This window comes from Cnephaeus nilssonii (assembly GCF_951640355.1).
Source record: "Cnephaeus nilssonii genome assembly, chromosome: 20".
In the NCBI taxonomy this organism is placed as follows: domain Eukaryota; kingdom Metazoa; phylum Chordata; class Mammalia; order Chiroptera; family Vespertilionidae; genus Cnephaeus; species Cnephaeus nilssonii.
The window spans coordinates 1,896,709-1,913,971 of NC_137091.1; the positions used below are offsets into that span (position 1 = coordinate 1,896,709).

A 17,263-nucleotide genomic window follows, 5' to 3' on the forward strand; every position below is an offset into this window, starting at 1 on the left:
GGGCAGAGGGCAGAGGGCAGAGCCTGGGTGAAGTCTGTCCAAGCTGCTGTCCTGCTTCCTCCCAGCCCCCCAGGGCCTTTGGGGGACCCCACTGAGTGCAAGGCCTGGACCAGGGCCTGAGGAGCGGCCGAAGGGGCGGCCCTTTGGAGGGCGCTCCCCGAGAAAGCCACAGCGGGTAAGGGGGAGAGTGGGCAGTTCCCCCGGTGGCTCCAGGGCCCAAGCTCCTAACCATGAGCCTCCAGACCTATAGTAGCCCCTGGCTAAGAGGCACAGTGTGGGGTACTGGGAGCACATGAGGGGCAGAGAGCATGAAGGAGGGTGCGTGGAGGAGGAGAGGGCCCCGCAAAGGAGGCATGGAGCCTCCACAGAGTCAGCCCCCCCCCATCAGCCCCCCGCACCCCAGACCAGCAGTCACCTCAAGGTCTTCCCGGTCTCCTCCTGTCGGGAGAAGTGAACACGGAAGCTCTGCTGGGAGCCCAGGCTGCAGAGAGGGTAGAAGCCAGGGGCTTGCCAGCATCCTCAGCACCCAGGCGCCAGGGGGCGCCGGGGAGAAAGGGGCTGGGGTGCAGGGGCCAGGGGTGGGCAGCCATGAGGGAGAGCCCTTCCTGACCAGAGGAGACCCCACCCCCACCAGCAAGCACACTCAGGCCTGCCCTTCCCCCGGCCCGCCCTGGCCCCACGGCCTGGGGCTCAGCGTGTGGAGACCGGCCCGTTCAGTGGGCCGGGAGACTCAGCGGCGGCCCCGTCACACAGACAAAGGCCGCGACGTGCGGGGCCTCGCGGCCCACAGCAGCCGGCGGCACCGGGCCTTACTTCACGGCGGCCTCCCGGATGCGCGGGCAGGAAGGCAGGGTCTCCGTCAGGCACAGGGCACCTTCCGGAGAGATGCTGTTGCCGCTGAGGCTGGAAGAGAAACAGGTTTGGGCTGGGTGTGGGGCAGCACCGCCATGGAGCCCCTCCCAGCCCCGCCTCCCCTCCCGCTGTCGCTCCCAGGAGGAGAGTCCTCCGTGTCCAAGTGTCCACTCCCCAGGGCGCAGTCGGCAAACTCATCAGTCCGCAGAGCCAAATACCAACAGCACAACGACTGAAATTTCTTTTGAGAGCCAAATTTTCTAAACTTAAACTTCTTCTAACGCCACTTCTTCAAAATAGACTCGCCCAGGCCGTGGTGTTTTGTGGAAGAGCCACACTCAAGGGGCCAAAGAGCCGCACGTGGCTCGCGAGCCGCAGTTTGCCCACCACTGCCCCAGGTGGAGGCACTGAGGTCCAGAGAGGCCAGAGGGGCCCCATCTCCGTACGGCAGCGTGGCCCCCGCGACGAGAGCTGCACCCTCTGGGCCTGCTGTCCTTTGGGTCTGGGACAGGCCAGGCGGGCAGCTCCTGCGCCCACAGAGCACCCAGCTCCGTTGCCTAGCAACGGGCTGTATCCTGGCCCTGGCGCCTGCCTCCCAGCTCACTGGGAGATCGGGGAGCGTATGGATGACTTCCTGGGACCCGCCCTGCTGTGGGGACATCTCTAAATCCGTGTCCCGTGGGTTTGGTCAGAGGAGCTTCAGGGACGGGTGGACCGGGAGCTGAGACAGCTGAGACCCTGCGTCCGCTGCGTAGTCACCAAGCTTCAGTCACAGCCGCTCCTGGTTGTCTGGTGGAGGCTCTTCCCGGGGTGAGCAACGAGAGGAGGAGGAAAGGGCCCAGCGTGGGGTGTCAAGGTAAGAATCACCCTTTTCCCCTCCCAAGTCCTTGTCCTCTGGAGTTCTCTGGGGATCCCTCAAAAGATCCCTCCGCCTGGCCGGTGTGGCCCCGATTGAGCATCGACCTATGAACCAGGAGGTCATGGTTCGATTCCCGGTCAGGGCACAGGCCAGGGTTGTGGGCTCGATCCCCAGTGTGGGGCGTACAGGCGGCAGCCAATTCATGATTCTCTCTCATCACTGATGTTTCAATCTCCCTCTCCCTCTCCCTTCCTCTCTGAAATCAATCAATCATCAATAAAAATGTATACACACGTATAAAAAGATCCCTCCAAACCCACACTCCTGGCCCAGGAAGGCTTCCTCTTTGCTGTCCTTGAGGTTGCTCATCACTTACTCAAGAGAACCCGAGATGGGCAGCCGAGGCAGACACATCAGCAAGCTCCTGAGCCCGCCGTCACCCAGCTGGTTGGCTGAGAGGCTGTGGGAGGTAAGAGGAGGCGGTTGATGGTTAGAGCTGCATCGCTGCCTCTCCACCCACATAGCACTCTCATCACCACCTTCAAATCACCTCCGCCAGTCAGCGCTGCTCCGTCCCAACGTCACCATCACCACCAGCTTCATCCCATCGTCACTACTTGAATTCCCCAAGCCCACCACCACCATCACCACCTCCAGCACCACTAGGATCATCACCAATTATCACCACCACCATCACCATCATCTCCAGCACCACTAGGATCATCACCAATTATCACCACCACCATCACCACCTCCAGCACCACTAGGATCATCACCAATTATCACCACCACCATCACCATCATCTCCAGCACCACTAGGATCATCACCAATTATCATCACCACCATCATGCAACAGCTCCCGTGTCCCCGTCACCATCCCCTCACCAGCACCACAGTTAACTAGTCCTCATCTTCCCCTTCAATATGTGCTGACCACTCCCGGGACTCCAGCAGGCTTGCGGGAGTTAGAGAAAACCCAGTTAGCTTTGACTGTGCCCTTGGCCCGAGTCAGTTGGGAGCTGCCATTTTGGAATAAGAGTAAATTCAGGAAAATATATTTGGGGGCTGTATTTACCCAACAGAGCCCCTCTTTTAATTTGGGAATACAATATCAGAAATTGGGCTTGAGTGCTTTCTTACTTCTTCATTGTATCCGTCTGTGGTTGTAGCTACAGTGTAGGACAATACGACCAGCATGCCCTGGGACATCTGGTTTTGTCCTGCATCTTTGGACTCATTTTGTCCCTGATTTTGACACTCCCGAGGCTTATCTATTTCGTCTTTTCCTGAGATACTGTAACAATTAGCTTGTGCCCTAACCGGTGTGGCTCAGTGGATAGAGCTCGGCCTGCAGACTTAAGGGTCCCAGGTTCGATTCCGGTCAAGGGCATGTACCTTGGTTGCAGGCACATCCCCAGTGGGAGGTGTGCGGGAGGCAGCTGATCGATGTTTCTCTCTCATTGATGTTTCTAACTCTCTATCCCTCTCCCTTCCTCTCTGTAAAAAATAAATAAAATATAAAAACAAAACAAAACAAAAAATATGATAAAAAAAATTAGCTTGTTCCACAAAGCCCCTTAATCATCTTTAAAATAAGAAAAAGTGCCCTCTACAATGAAACAAACAAACAAACAAACAAACAATCAAAACCTCAAAAGGCATATTGCTTATTCCTTTTTCGTTAACATACATAATTTTTGCCCTGGCCCATGTGGCTCGGTTGGTAGAGCATTTTCCCATGCACCGAGAGGTCGCAGGTTTGATTCCCAAGCAGGGCACATGCCTGAGTTTCAGGCTCAATCATCAGTGTGGGGCGTGCAGGAGGCAGCCGATAGATGTCTCTCTCTCTCTCTCTCTCTCTCTCTCTCTCTCTCTCTCTCTCTCTCTCTAAAATCAACAAAAAATATTAAAATCAATGAAAAACATATTTTTTTAAAAAGTACATTGTTTTCATCAAACACATTTCTCTTCTTGGCCACATCATGACAGGAAGTTAATTAATTTTTTGTACCGCTCTCTTTCCCTCCTACAGGTCCTTAGCTGAGCTCCTAACAGCTGTGAAAAGACTGCATTGTATCAGCTGTGTGACCTTGAGCAAGTCCGTACACTCTCTGAGCCTCAGCTTTCCCATGTGCAAATGGGGTGATAGAACCTGGCTTTGTGGGAAGGACGAGAAGATGACCTAAGGCACTCACATCGGTGGAGAAGTGCCCAATAGTGTTTGCTATTTTATTATTATTATATTTTTCTACCCATGTGGGGGCTGCACTGTGTGGGCAGCCAAGACAGGCCACGTGATACCACTTCTCAACAGCACGAAAGCTGCCGAGTCCCCGCCCAGCTGGCTCCGGGACCCCCTCGGGCTGAGGCATTTGGTACTTTTAACCCCCTGCCAGGCAAACCAGTGGGTCCTTCGTGTTAGTGCCCACCGGCCAGCAGAGCTCCGGTGCCTTGATCAACGCGAGGCCAAAAGGCCCCTGTGACCCTTAGTGAAGGGCTCCCCAACTTAGATCCAGGGCACACTCTGAACTAGCTCCACTACCGCGGGAGCGGGGGGCGGGGGGGATAACATGGTACAGAGAAACCTTAAGGGTGTGACCCACAGGCCTGGGCTGGGGGTGAGTGCACACGTACACACACATACACACACACACACACACACACACACACACACACACCCCAGCGCCACCCAGGTGCCTGCTCCAGACCGCTCTCCCTGCTCCGCTCCTCGCAACTTACTCCAGCTGGCTGAGGTCCTCACACTTCCTCAGCGCCTCGCACAGGGGCTCCACGTGCACCTGGCCCAGGCCGCAGCCCGTGAACCTGCTGGGGGAGGGGAACGAGCCGGAGCGGGGGCGGTGAGCCACTCAGACCCACTCCCCCGGCTTGTCCCGGGGTGGCCTCACCCAAGCTTGGACTCTCTGGGGCTACCCACTTCCACCACTCCCACCTGCCCCACAGCTGGTCCCCCTGCCTCCCCCCCCCCACCGTGCTCCCTCCGGGGAGGTGGCTCTCAAAGGGGGAACTTGCTGAGACGCAAAGTCTGGGAACTCAGCCCAGCCCCACTGAGCCAGCACCTCTAGGGGCAAAGCTCTCTGATTCAGCCTCCAGCTGGAGAACAACAGCTCTTGGGATCCTTCAAAAATATGTACAGTTTTTGAGAGAGAGGAAGGAAGAGAGAGAGAAACATCACCCAAAAAGCAAGTGTGTGCCCTGACCAGGAATTGACGGCGACCTTTCGGTGCGCGGGACAACGCCCAGCCAACTGAGCCGCACAAGCTAGGACTTGGAGTCGTTTTAACGAAAAGACACGGAGTAGGGAGTAGGGTGAGGCCTTCTCTTGCAGAGGCTGTTGATGCTGGAATGAAAACGAGTGGCAACCTGCCTTCGAAAGGCCTAACCTTGGACTCTGTAATAAGGCAAAGGAGGAGCCTGTGACCAGCCAGCAGCTGAAGAAAAAAAATCTTAAAATCAGAAAGCTCCCAAAATCAATATTTCAAATTTTTATCACGATTACTTTCCTTCCTTGCTTTCCCCACAGTCTTAAATTTTCTCGTACACTATTTTTACCTCCTATTTTCAAATCAGCTCCTGCTGGTTTAAATCATTTACTGTAAGAGGAAACCCCGTGTCACTCACTGAGATGGGAAACTGGCATCGCGTGCCACACGCAGGCCATGAGCATAAGAACACGCGAGAGCAAAACCCCATCATTAAACCCCAGCCGGACACTGACCCTGCCGAGGGCGCTCCTCCTTACACAGGGAGCTCCGTGTTGAGAAGTGTTCCAGACCCGCTAACACGCCACCCAGACTCCCCCTGGTCGCAGACACAGGGACCGTGACCTCACGAAGGAGTCGATGAGTTTGAACGACTCTGCTCTCTGCCCAGCTCCCTAAAAATCACCCCACCCCGGTCTGGGACCTACATTTTGGAAACCTCTGACTTGGAAACTATCGCTGGGCTAGGACAGGCATCAAGAACTACAGCTCAGCCCCGCCGGCGTGGCTCAGGGGTTGAGTGTCCACCTATGAACAGGAGGTCACGGTTAGATGCCTGGTCAGGGCACACGCCTGGGTTGTGGTCCCCAGTAGGGGGCGTGCAGGAGGCAGCCGATCAAATTCTCTCTCATCATTGATGCTTCTCTCTCTCTCCCTTCCTCTCTGAAATCAATAAGAATATATTAAAAAAGAAGAATCAAGCCCTGACCGGTTTGACTCAGTGGATAGAGCATTGGACTGTGAACTGAAGGGTCCCAGGTTCGATTCCAGTCAAGGGCATGCACCTTAGTTGTGGGCACATCCCCAGGAGGGGGTGTGCAGGAGGCAGCTGATCGATGTTTCTCTCTCATCGATGTGATGTTTCTAGCTCTCTGTCCCTCTCCCTTCCTCTCTGTAAAAAATCAATAAAATATATTTATTTTAAAAAAAGAATCAACCAATGAATGCATAAATAAGTGGAACAGTAAGTCCATGTCTCTCTCTTTCTCCCTCCTCCTCCTCTCCCTCCTCCTCCTCTCCCTCCTCCTCCTCTTCCTCCAAAGAACGGTGCCTTCAGAAGCTCAACAAATACTAGCTCTTCTGCTTCTCAGTTCACAGCTGAGGCGCAGCCAGAGGGTCTGGTCCAAGGCCTCGGGGAGCCAGCGGCAGAACTGTCACCTCTGCCCTCGGCTGTCACCCTCCCCATTAGCCGGCCTCCACGCAGTACCTGCCCCTCTCGGCCCCAACCACAGAGCACTGGTCCCGGAGTCAGCAGTGGGCGGGGGGTACTGGCACACGTGACACCCATGCCTGACACGTTGCCTCATGTAATCCTTGCAGGCGCCCTGCAGCACGGGGTCTCCCGTCTCCAGCAGCAGGAGCCGAGGCTCAGAGAGGTCTAGGAAGTTGCCCAAAGTGCCGGCCTCGTGGAGCTGGGACTAAAGCCTGGTGGGCGGTTGTGAAGCCCCATTTCTCCAGCTCTCAGTTCTGGGCCATTCTGACGTGTACCCCTTTGCCCTTGGCAAAGCCCACCCTCTCTGGAGCCTTGCTTCATTTTTAAATTATTTTTTAATTGATTTTTTAGAGAGACATCAATTTGTTCTTCCACTTATTGATGCATCATTGGTTGATTCTTGTCTGTGCCCTGACCAGGGATCGAACCCACAACCTTGGTGTATCGGGACGATGCTCTGACCAATGAGCTCCCCGGCCAGGGCTGGGGCCCCGCTCCTTCACGTTGGAGGAAACAAGTCCCCTCGCAGGTCCTGCTGGGGGAGCGCTCAGCACAGCCTCTGCCGTCTGTCCTCTCGCACCCGGAGGCAGGTCTCCTGGTCCCCACTACCCACTGCCGCCAGGGCCCCGCCCGGACTCACCCACAGCGCCCGCCTTTCTGCTCCTCGCTAGACTTGAAGTGCAGGGTGGCATCATGCAAGGACCTGGAGCACACGGTACCTGGGTCAGCCCCTGGCCACCGCCTCGGGATGCCCCAGGAGGCACCCCTCCTCCAGGAGCCCAGCCTCTGACGTGGGTCCCACTGCCTCCGCCCTACACCTCACCCCCCCCCCCCCCCAGGCTTCAGGCACAACCCCAAGACCAGCCCCGTGGTCCTGGGCAATGCCCACCTGAGATCCACCTTCTCCACTCGTGGGCACAGGCTGAGGAGGTGAGCCAGCAGGAAGGGGGTCCTCGGGGACAGAGGCGCCTGGCTCAGCCTGAGGAGGGAAGGGCGGCCCCAAGTCAGCGAGTGGGAGCCGGGACAGGCTGGCGGGAAGGAACCGGGGGCGGGCGGGCAGCACCGCAATGAGGGACACACAGGGGCTGGGGGTCAAGCTGACCGGGGTTTGAGCCCAGCTCTGCTTCCTGGCTGTGTGTCCCTGCGTGAGTCATTCAAGCTCTCAGAGCCTCACTTTCCCTACATGGACAACAGGCCTCTGCTCATGGTCTACCTTCCTCTGCAGGTGAACTGAGGGTTTAATTACATCGAGTGTGGGCACTGCCTAAGCGATACCCATGCTCATTGTTATTATACTGTTTCTCCCTCAAGCACAGACTTATCAGGGAGCAGGATGCGTTGTGTCCAGCACCCCAAGCAGGCCCCCCTCTGTGTCTCCAGCACCCCAAGCAGGCCCCCCTCTGTGTCTCCAGCACCCCAAGCAGCTCCTGGCCCACAGCAGTGCACACGCACTGGGACTGAGCAATATAGGAAGTGTAAGACAGGCACAGTCAGGCTGGCCCCCTGGCTCCAAAGACGGACGCTGTGTGACTTGGGCATAGAGACGGCCCTCTCTGGTCTGAAGTTTTGCACCTGTTCATTTAACCCGCCGCCTTCTGCGTCCAAAGGAGCCTGCCTGACCCGTTCTCTCCTGAGGGGAGGACCAGAGTGGGTGCCGTGGGGGTTGACGTGAGCTCTGCTGAACTTGGCCACCTCTGGAAAGCCGCCGTCTCCTCCCGCCCTCCCTCCCTCCCACGGGACTCAGGATGACGGAGAGCCTGGGTGCTGGTGAGCCGGCTCAGGTGTCCCGGGATCTTCAGCATTAGAACTTAGGTTGCTGTTATTAATGACAGGATTTATTTTCCTGTTGTATCTTTCCATCTCAGCTGCAGCTTCTCCCACCTGCTAGAAGATTGAAAGTGAATCCTTTTTAAATTCTAACCAGTCAGAGCTGAACTTAGAAAACAGAATTTTAAATACTTCAGGGGATGCTGCTCCATTTCCCTTTTCTGAACCTGCACGGTGACCTTTAAAAAGTGGTGTGGCGTGTGCTTGACCTGCATCTGGAGAGTCCCTTTCTAGAAGCAGGTGACTCCTGTGGGTGGGGAGAAGTCCCATAGCCCACCTGTCACAGGCTTTCATTCTTCACGGTGCTTTGAAACAACTGTCTTGTTTGAGTCCCATCCCTGGGGGAATATTAATCCCATTTATCAGATGTGGAAACTGAGGCCCAGAGGGGTCAAATAACACCCCCGAAGGTGGATCAAGTCTAAGGAAAGACTGCGAGTAGACCCGAGCTCCCAGTTGTGACAGACACAATGATGCCACAGCTCAAGGGAAGGCGGGCCGGGGAGGGCGGGGGTGGCTTTGCAAAGCTGCAGCCAGGGCTGCACAGAAAACTGGGCGAACACTTACTGCAGGCGGCTCAGCTGGGGGAGCCAGGGCAGGCGCCCCAGCAGGGTGTCCAGGCTCTGGTCGCTCAGCACCACGCAGGACAATCTGCGAGACAGACCATCTGAAGGACATGGGGAAGCCTGGGGACAGCTAGGGGCGTGGCCGGCTGCCAGAGGCGGGCCCCAAACATCCCCTCTGAGCACCAGGTCCCGGGTTATCAGGGAGGCTAGAGGGAGAGGAAGGTCATACGCATGTGCGAAGTGTGGGTTACGCCAGACTCGTTTTCTTTGACTTCTAAGAAGAGTGCTTTTTGCAGCGTTGGCTGCAGTGCTAATAATAATAATAATAATAATAACAACAACAACAACAACAGCAGCAGCAGCAGCAACAATAATAATAAACCGAACCAAAACAAAAAATACTGGGAGCAGCCTGCCTGTCTATCTAGACCAGGCGTCCTCAAACTACGGCCCACGGGCCACATGCGGGTGTTTTTGCCGTTTTGTTTTTTTACTTCAAAATAGATATGTGCAGTGTGCATAGGAATTTGTTCATAGTTTTTTTTAAACTATAGTCCGGCTCTCCAACGGTCTGAGGGACAGTGAACTGGCCCCCTGTTTAAAAAGTTTGAGGACCCCTGATCTAGACTCTGGTGTTGGGGTGTGTGTGTGTGTGTGTGTGTGTGTGTGTGTGTCTGAATAATTTGTGGCACACACAAACTGTGGAGGGTTAGTGTTAAAAGGCACGAATATGCAAACATTGTGTGAAAAACACAAGCCATCAGGGACAATGAAACATTGGTGGGATATTTGAAGACTTCAATAGGTCATAAACTAATGTTGCCATTTTGGGGTCCTTATGACTTGGACTCCATTTAGTTTTAAATCCTAGCTCTAGAAATCTCTCACTCTGGCTCTCGCTCTCCCTCTGAGAGACCTTGCCCTCGGATAATCAGCGACCTCCGAGGCAGCAGAACCAGGCCTGGGTGATGGTCCGGCTAAAGATCACATGGTGACCTGCTAAGTGTCAGCTCCTGCGCCCTCAGGTGGAGCAGACCCCCGGCTGCTTTCCCGTGAGATCGGACAGGGACGCTGGGAAACACCCGCAGCTGTGCTCCAGACCCAGAGAAATGACTCTGGCCTCATCCCCGCCGCCAATCAGCTCCCAGCGCAGCCCCCAGCCCCCAACGCCCCTGTGTCCTGTGATGTTGTCCTACAGGGTCCGTAACCCACACGCCATGGGACAGCTCTGCTTCTGAGCATGAGCCGCCCATCCTCCGGAGGGCGCACTCGTAATGAAATAGGCCATCTCTCCCCTGCGGTCCTCGGGGTCTAGTATTTGGCTCTGCTAGCACTGGATGAACAAACGCTTTCTGTTCTGGAACAATTGGGTTTTGTTAAAAAAAAAAAAAATAAAGAGTGCCCAGCTGGCCTGGCTCAGTGGTTGAGCGTTGATCTATGAACCAGGAGGTCACCGTTCAATTCCCGGTCAGGGCACATGCCTGGGCTGTGGGCTCCATCCCCAGTGGGGTGTGCAGGAGGCGGCCGATCACTGACTCTCTCTCATCATTGCTGTTTCTAGCTCTCTGTCCCTCTCCTTCCCTCTCTGAAATCAATACAAATATATTTTTTTAAAATGAGGTGTTTGGGGGTGCATGCGTGTGCACCTGTGTGGCTGGCTTACTGAGGTAGGTAGAGGGGAACTGAGCCCCACTACATGACTCTCTCCGATTGTGTGTGTGCTTGGTTGTCTCCATAACCAAAGTGTTTTCATTACTAAGGCTTCTAGCATTGCGTCAGGGAACTCTCATGGGGTTGGGCTGTGAGGTCTGCACCCCCTGCCCCCAGGTCACCGGGTAGATTCCCGCATTGTGCCCTCCTTACTGACCTGACTTCCAGAGGCCCCGGGCACTTCTCCAGAGCCTCGCAGAGGCGGGTGAGGCTCAGGGGCTCCAGGCAACAGTCCCTGAGGCTGAAAAGGAGCAGCAGGCAGGGCAGGGGTCAGAGAAGGCTCAGGGCCCCTGTGCAGCCCCAGGGACTCTCAGCTCCTCCCCAAACTGCAGGCTCCTCCCCACAGGGTATGCTCTCCACCCCCAAGTCTCCCAGAGCCCCCCCACTCCCACCATTCTGACGCTCTGCGCGCCCAGCTGCCCTCTCCAGCCCCTCCGTGCTCTCCACGGAGCCCTGCCTGAGTCCGGCCACCACCACTCACCCAGACCCCTTACCACCCCGGCCTCCCTGCTTGCCTCCCATCCATCCTGCTTCACCCTGCCAGCGTCCTGTGCTTGAGCAGTGCAAACCTGACCAGGCCCCCCTGCGCTGAAACCCTCTGTGGCTCCCCATTACCCTCAGGCTAAAAGCAAAGAGCCTTTTCCCACGCCCCACTCGCCTCCACGCTCCCTGATGTGCTGTGGCCACACTGAAACGCTGCCCACAAGCCCAGCTGCCCCTCCTCCGGGCCTCTGTGCAAGCTGGCCGGCCACCTGGACACCCTCCCCCTCCTCGGGACAACCTGTTCAGCCCCACCCTGGGGTGTCGCTTCTTCTGTGAGGAAAATGAGGCCAGGCCTGGCCGGCATGGCTCAGTGGTTATGCATCAACCTAAGAACCAGGAGGTCGAGGTTTGATTCCTGGTCAGGGCACATGCCCGGGTTGCCAGCTTGATCCTCAGTAGGGGGCGTGCAGGAGGCAGCCGGTCCATGATTCTCTCTCATCATGGATGTTTCTCTCTATCCCCTCTCCCTTCCTCTCTGAAATCAATAAAAATATATTTAAAAACTAAGAAAAGAAATCGAGGCCAGGAGAGGGAGGGGCCCGCCCGGTCCCACAGCCCCTCGTGGCGGAGCTGGGAAGCCTTCAGAGAAATCAGTGTGGGATTGGAGCGCGGCGCCCACAGCCCCATCGCCAGTCCTCACACCCACCCTCTCTTTCCCCTTCTCTCAAATTCCCTTTCTTCCCTCTCCCAGTCCCCAGCCTGACCCCGCAGGCTCTCCTCACTCCTTGAGCCCTCTCCCCACTGTGGTTACCCCCAAACAAGAAGTGGGTAAGAAGGTACCAGAAGCTCCTGGGGACGCAGCGCTGACCGAACCCAGAGGACTGGGCTTGGGCGGGGGACTCTGGCGGAGGGCTGCCGGCCAGCAGATGCCTTGGGTGGGGGAAACATTTTGAGATGAGAGTTTAAATCATCCACATTAGAAGATCAGACTCATCAGCCAGGGCAGGGAGGGGCTCTCAGGACAATCAACCCCCTCACTGTACAGATGGGGAAACTGAGGCCCAGGGGAGGGAAACCACAGTGAGGCAGCTTCCACCTGTCCAGGGGGCGGCCCCTGACCAGGTTGGGGGGCAGGACAGGGCCTCTCCTCACTCTGATCACAGATGTGGCCTTCACACGACTGTCTCCCGCTGCCTCCACACTTGGGGCCTCCAAAACCCAGAGGGTCCCCAGGAATAGAGACCCTAGACCGGGAAGCAAGATCACCGGGCCTTGGGCCAGCCTGGTTTCAGACAGCCCCCCGGGGAGGGGACGCCCGCCTCAGGTGGCTCTTGTGCTTGCCAACCTGCCCAGCGAGACCGCGGTGCCCACGAGGGGGCGGCCGGAGCATCGGCGAGGAGCCACTATTGCTCTCGGTTCACCGCGAAGATGGGGAAACTGTCAGAGCGCCAGCGGCTTTGGCTTCTCGGACGCACACCTCGGTGTGAAAGGGCACTGACTCATAAGAGACCGTGAGCTGCAGCGGTTGCAAAAGTCCCCGAGCCGCTTCCTTCTCCCCCGCCTCCCCCCCAGCGGCAGCTGCCAGCAGGGCCACGGCCAGCCTGCCACCCAGCACCCCTCCCTCCGTCTGCGCGGCTGGAGGCGGCGGGTTACCGCACATTCATAGGGAGGGGTTACTTTAGGCTGACAGTGGTCCGCATGGGTCTGGGGGGGCGGCTCCTCCAGGAAATGGGGGCCAGAGGGAAAGGGGAGTCCGCCGCCCCCTCGGAGCTCCCGCCCTCACCTGGCTCTTCCGCCGCCTCTCAGGATGACGTGCTGGCTCTCCAAGCTGCAGGCAGAGGGAGGCAGCAATCAGAGACCAGGCGAAAGGCCCGCTGCCAGGCAGGGGCAGGAGAGCAGACTGACCGGGTCAAGGCAGGCCTGGAGGGCGGCCGCGTTCTTTCTCAGCAAATGCCACCGTAACTACGTGACCGCCGCTATGAGGCACATACTACGCACACCAGCCACACGATCTCCTTAGGGTCTCATGCTAAAACTTCAAGGTAAAGAAGTATTCTTACCCCATTTTACAGATGAGGAAACTGAGGCGTGGAGAGGCTCAGTGACCTACTAGAAGCTGTCGGCAGGGAACTGGTGAGCCTGGATTTGAAGCTGGTCTGTCTGCTCTCACACTGCCCACTCTTGGGCAGGGCGGGGAGGAATGGGCAGGCCTTTCAAGGAAGCATGGGTGATCTACGCTGCATGTCCCAGAGCTGTGTGGCTGGGTGCAATTCCCTCCTACAGTTTCATCAGCTCCCGAGACCCCACAATTACAGTGAGTCCCTGAGCACTCAAAGGTCACAAGGGTGTTCCCAGTTTTCTTAAAAGTCTCCCAGAACAGCCTGGCCCACGTGGCTTAGTGGTTGAGCACTGACCTATAAACTAGGAGGCTCAGTTCCCAGTCAGGGCACAGGCCTGAGTTGTGGGCTCCATCCCCAGTAGGGGGCGTGCAGGAGGCAGTGGATCAATGATTCTCATCATTGATGTTTCTATCTCTCTCTCTCTCCCTTCCTCTCTGAATTCAATACAAATATATACAAAAAAGTCTCCCAGAATAATCCAGAGAGTGAGGGAGTCAATGGATTGTGTCCCATGGAGAAATTTGAGTGTCCTGGGGCTATATTCATTCACTCACTCACTCACTCACTCACTCACTCACTCCTTCCTTCCTTCATTCCTTCAGCGGGCACCCATCCCCCACACACGGCTGGGACCCTGTGGGCCCTGAGGGTGCCTGGTGGTGAATGCGGACGGGGGGGAGGGGGGGACAGGGGGCCCGAGGCTCACTCACCTGACGTCCAGGTGGCGGACCCACTGCACCGCAGAGAAACACTGGGCCAAACTGAACACAGCGTCCAGGGACAGGCAGTTCCCACTGAGGCTGGGGAATCACAGGCGTGGTGTCGACAGGGGCCCCCAGTTACAAGACTTCACACACCCGCTGTGGTCAGGGCACAGGGCAGGGGAGGCTGTGCCCGCGTCCGGACGAGGAAACTCCCTGGGAACTCTCATCGGTCAGCACGCCTCTTCCAACGCCCCACTCAGATGGGGAAACCGAGGCCATAGCGCGGCCAGGTCTCGCCCAGAGTTACAGGACACGCAGGTGAGAGAGCTGAGATTGGAGCCCGTGCCTCCCTCTGGCTGTGCTGAATGTGGGGAGTGCTTTTAGGCACCCGATAAAGGAGGGTGGTATCCGGTGACCAATGTCTGTCCACCTGTCGTGGTGGCTTTATTTGCCATTTAAGGACACCCGCCTCGGGACGGGATCCTGGTAGGGGACTGCAGACTCTCGCAGGCCCTGGGTCAGACTTGGCGTCCACGGCGTGGAGAAGGTCACACGGGGATTTGCCCCGAAAGCTCCCATCCCTCCCCCCCCTCCCTCCCGGGTGCAGGCCCCAACAGCACCTGGGGTGCCTCCTCTCCTTCCCAGCATCCCAGGGAGCCTGTGGGAGCCGGAAGGGCCCGCAGGCCACAGCGCTCCTTCTGAGGTTGGAGCCAATGTACGCCCCTACTGCTCATGTGCTAACCGACTGGGAACCAGGCTCAGGAGGGGACGTGACCCGCTCAAGGTCACACCGGGACCTGGGACCCGGGACCGCTTGCCAGGGCTCCCCTCGCTTTGTCCCAGAAGAGCTTGGGGAGGCGGGGATGTGGGGCCAAGAACGCAGGAGGCTTTTACGGCCCAGGAAGTCTGGTCAGCTGCAGACAAAGGCTGGGGTTCCTGGCCTCCAACCAGAGCCCCCCCCCCCCCACCCCACTGGAAATCTCCTGTCTCTGCCAGGTGCCCAGGTCCTCCAGATGCCCCAGGCACCCTGCTTGGGTGTCCTGTGAGGTACAAACCCTCCCTGCCGGCCAGCTTGCACCCATCAAACAGCCCCGCCCTGCACCCAGGGCCAGAATAGCCGCCAGCCTCTACATTAATCAGTAATACTTCCCACCTGCCTTGCCTCGGGTGCCTGGGCCTCCCAGACACAGATTCGAGAAGGGAAACCTTAAATCAGAAGCTGGACCACTGAGTCACAGAGGCCAGACTCGATCTGAATGAGAATCATCCCCTTTACGGAGCACTCGCCACGTGCCAGGGACTGGGCCAGGCAAGGGACATGCATTTTCTCATTTAATCTTTCTGAGAAGCCATGGAGGGAGGGAGATGGGACATAAGGAGAGCCCCCACCCGCCCCTCCCACATCCCCTCATTGCGATGAGGACAGCCAGCTACTCACTTCAAGGACTGCAGAGCGCCCAGCGCTGGGAGCCGCCGAGCCAGCTGGGCCGCCCCTTCGTCCCCCAGAGCATTCCTGGATAAGCTGGGAGAACAAGGTAGTGAGGGAGGCGTGAGCAGGAGTTTTGTCTCTCCATCCCACTGCCTCAATCACTCCGCTTCTCCTGGAACTGGACACGGCGTGGTGGGGCCAGACGTTAGCAGGTGGTGCTGGGTCAGCGGGGGTCTCCCCAGGGTTCTTATCCTGGGGTTTGTGACTCCGAGGGGGTCAGGGATGGGCTTCAGAGGGAGTCAAGCGTGGGGGACCTATATTCTAGGGGGGAGAGGCACAACTTTCACCAGATTCTCTATTGCAGCAGGAGATCCGAATCTTAAAGAGCAAAACAAACCCAGCTCTCACGCACTGCTTAGCCCCGCCCACCCGCCTTCCGACAGCGCCACTCACTCCAGGTGGCCCAGGCGACAGCTTCCTTCCAAGGCTGTGCAGAGCTGCTGCAGGTGCTCGGCGTGCAGACCGCACTGTGTCAGCCTGTGGAGGCAGAACCGCAGCCCTGCAGCCCCGCCACAGAGGCCAGAGCGGCCCTGCCCCCAAACACAGGCAGAGAGCGAGGCTTGCAGGAGGGGCTGGGACGGACACATCTGGCACCCAGACAGACAGACAAAGAGGGACCAACACATAACACACAGACGTCACACACAGGCAGAGGAAAACCAGAGTCAGAGACACAGCGAGAGGGACACCAAGATGGACAAAAGAGGAGAGAGAGACAGAGAGGGAGGGAGGGAGGGAGGGAGAGGGAGAGAGAGAGGGAGAGAGAGAGAGGAGGCAGATGCGCGCGCGCGCGCGCGCACACACACACACACACACACACACACACACACACACACACGGCATGTGTGCATGGTGCCAGAGGAGGACAAACAGACAATGAGAAAAGGTCCACAGGAAATCAGACAGACGTGATCTGAGAGAGACAGACAGGGGGAGAGGCAGATGGACAGAAAGAGAGCGGCCAGAGGGGAACTGATGCGCGTCCTGGGGGGGGGGGGGGACGCTGAACCTGAACAGCCTCAGGACCTGAACAGAAGGGGCTGCAAGCTCCCCAGGCTCTCTGCCCAGAGTTCCCACACCCCCTCAGCTGCTGGAAGTTGAGGGCACTTAAGGGGGGGCCCTGGTGGGGAAGGTGACTGAGGGGGCTGCCTTGTGAGCCCCACCTGTCGGGGGCAGGCAGGAGAGGGGGAGGCAGGGAAGCCAGGCCCCAGCTCCTCCTGGCTAGAGCAGATCGTGTCACCCAGGGAGCACTGGGGCTGGGGGCCGGGGCGGGCTTCGTGCCGAGGCCGGGAGGGGGCCGGAGCCGGAGCCAGGCCCTGCAGGGTGTCACTGTACCTGACCCTCGGGGAGCACGGGGGCAGCTCGGAGGACGTCTGGAGCGGAAGGCTGTCAAGAAACGCAGCCCTGGAGAGACACACACCAGGCCAGGCTGAGCAGACGCCTTGCTTCCCACCATGCACCTCCACCCGGGCTGGAGGCTGCCAGACCTGGGTTCCAACAGGCCCTCGGCCCGGGCTGTGTAACCTGGCCATAGACCACTCAGGCTCTTCTGGAGAATGTACGTGAACTGCCTTAGTTTGGTGCTTGGTGCTCCATTAACCTTGGCCGTTAGCATCATTAATCTCATCATCATCAACATCGCCTTCAAAGATGCCAGCCTCAGCCTCAGGCAAGCCTCCAAAAGCTCAGACTTTGTAGGTGGACACTGAGGAGCACAGAGCTGAGTCTCTGCCTATGTGCTGGGCAATCCAGGAAGGCACCCTGGAGGAGTCAAACACTCTCTAAAGGGTCCTTGTGCCAAAGGAAACCAGAAGTTCTGGCCAAAATCAGACCCATAGGCCAGGCGATCCTCGGGTTTAGGCTGAAGGGCCTGGGTCTCTCTGGCTACCCTGTGCCTGCCCCAGCGAGGTGCCATCTCCACCCTGAATCACAGGGCTCT

At 57.7% G+C, this 17,263-nt stretch overlaps 1 protein-coding gene across 1 annotated transcript in view; it reads right to left on the reverse strand.

The window, feature by feature from the left end:
• The window catches only part of NLRC5 (NLR family CARD domain containing 5), a 77,028-nt gene that overhangs the window by 18,880 nt on the left and 40,885 nt on the right, over positions 1–17,263 (reverse strand). Inside the window, exons 19-32 of the mRNA XM_079760050.1 lie at positions 16,660–16,728; positions 15,718–15,801; positions 15,274–15,357; positions 13,842–13,931; positions 12,795–12,839; positions 11,852–11,941; positions 10,686–10,769; positions 8,820–8,903; positions 7,315–7,404; positions 7,066–7,128; positions 4,452–4,538; positions 2,088–2,171; positions 814–903; positions 416–481 (exon numbers count right to left, since the gene is read on the reverse strand). Of these exons, the coding sequence (XP_079616176.1) occupies positions 416–481; positions 814–903; positions 2,088–2,171; positions 4,452–4,538; positions 7,066–7,128; positions 7,315–7,404; positions 8,820–8,903; positions 10,686–10,769; positions 11,852–11,941; positions 12,795–12,839; positions 13,842–13,931; positions 15,274–15,357; positions 15,718–15,801; positions 16,660–16,728 (1,110 nt within the window). The remainder of the gene's footprint in view (positions 1–415; positions 482–813; positions 904–2,087; positions 2,172–4,451; positions 4,539–7,065; positions 7,129–7,314; positions 7,405–8,819; positions 8,904–10,685; positions 10,770–11,851; positions 11,942–12,794; positions 12,840–13,841; positions 13,932–15,273; positions 15,358–15,717; positions 15,802–16,659; positions 16,729–17,263) is intronic.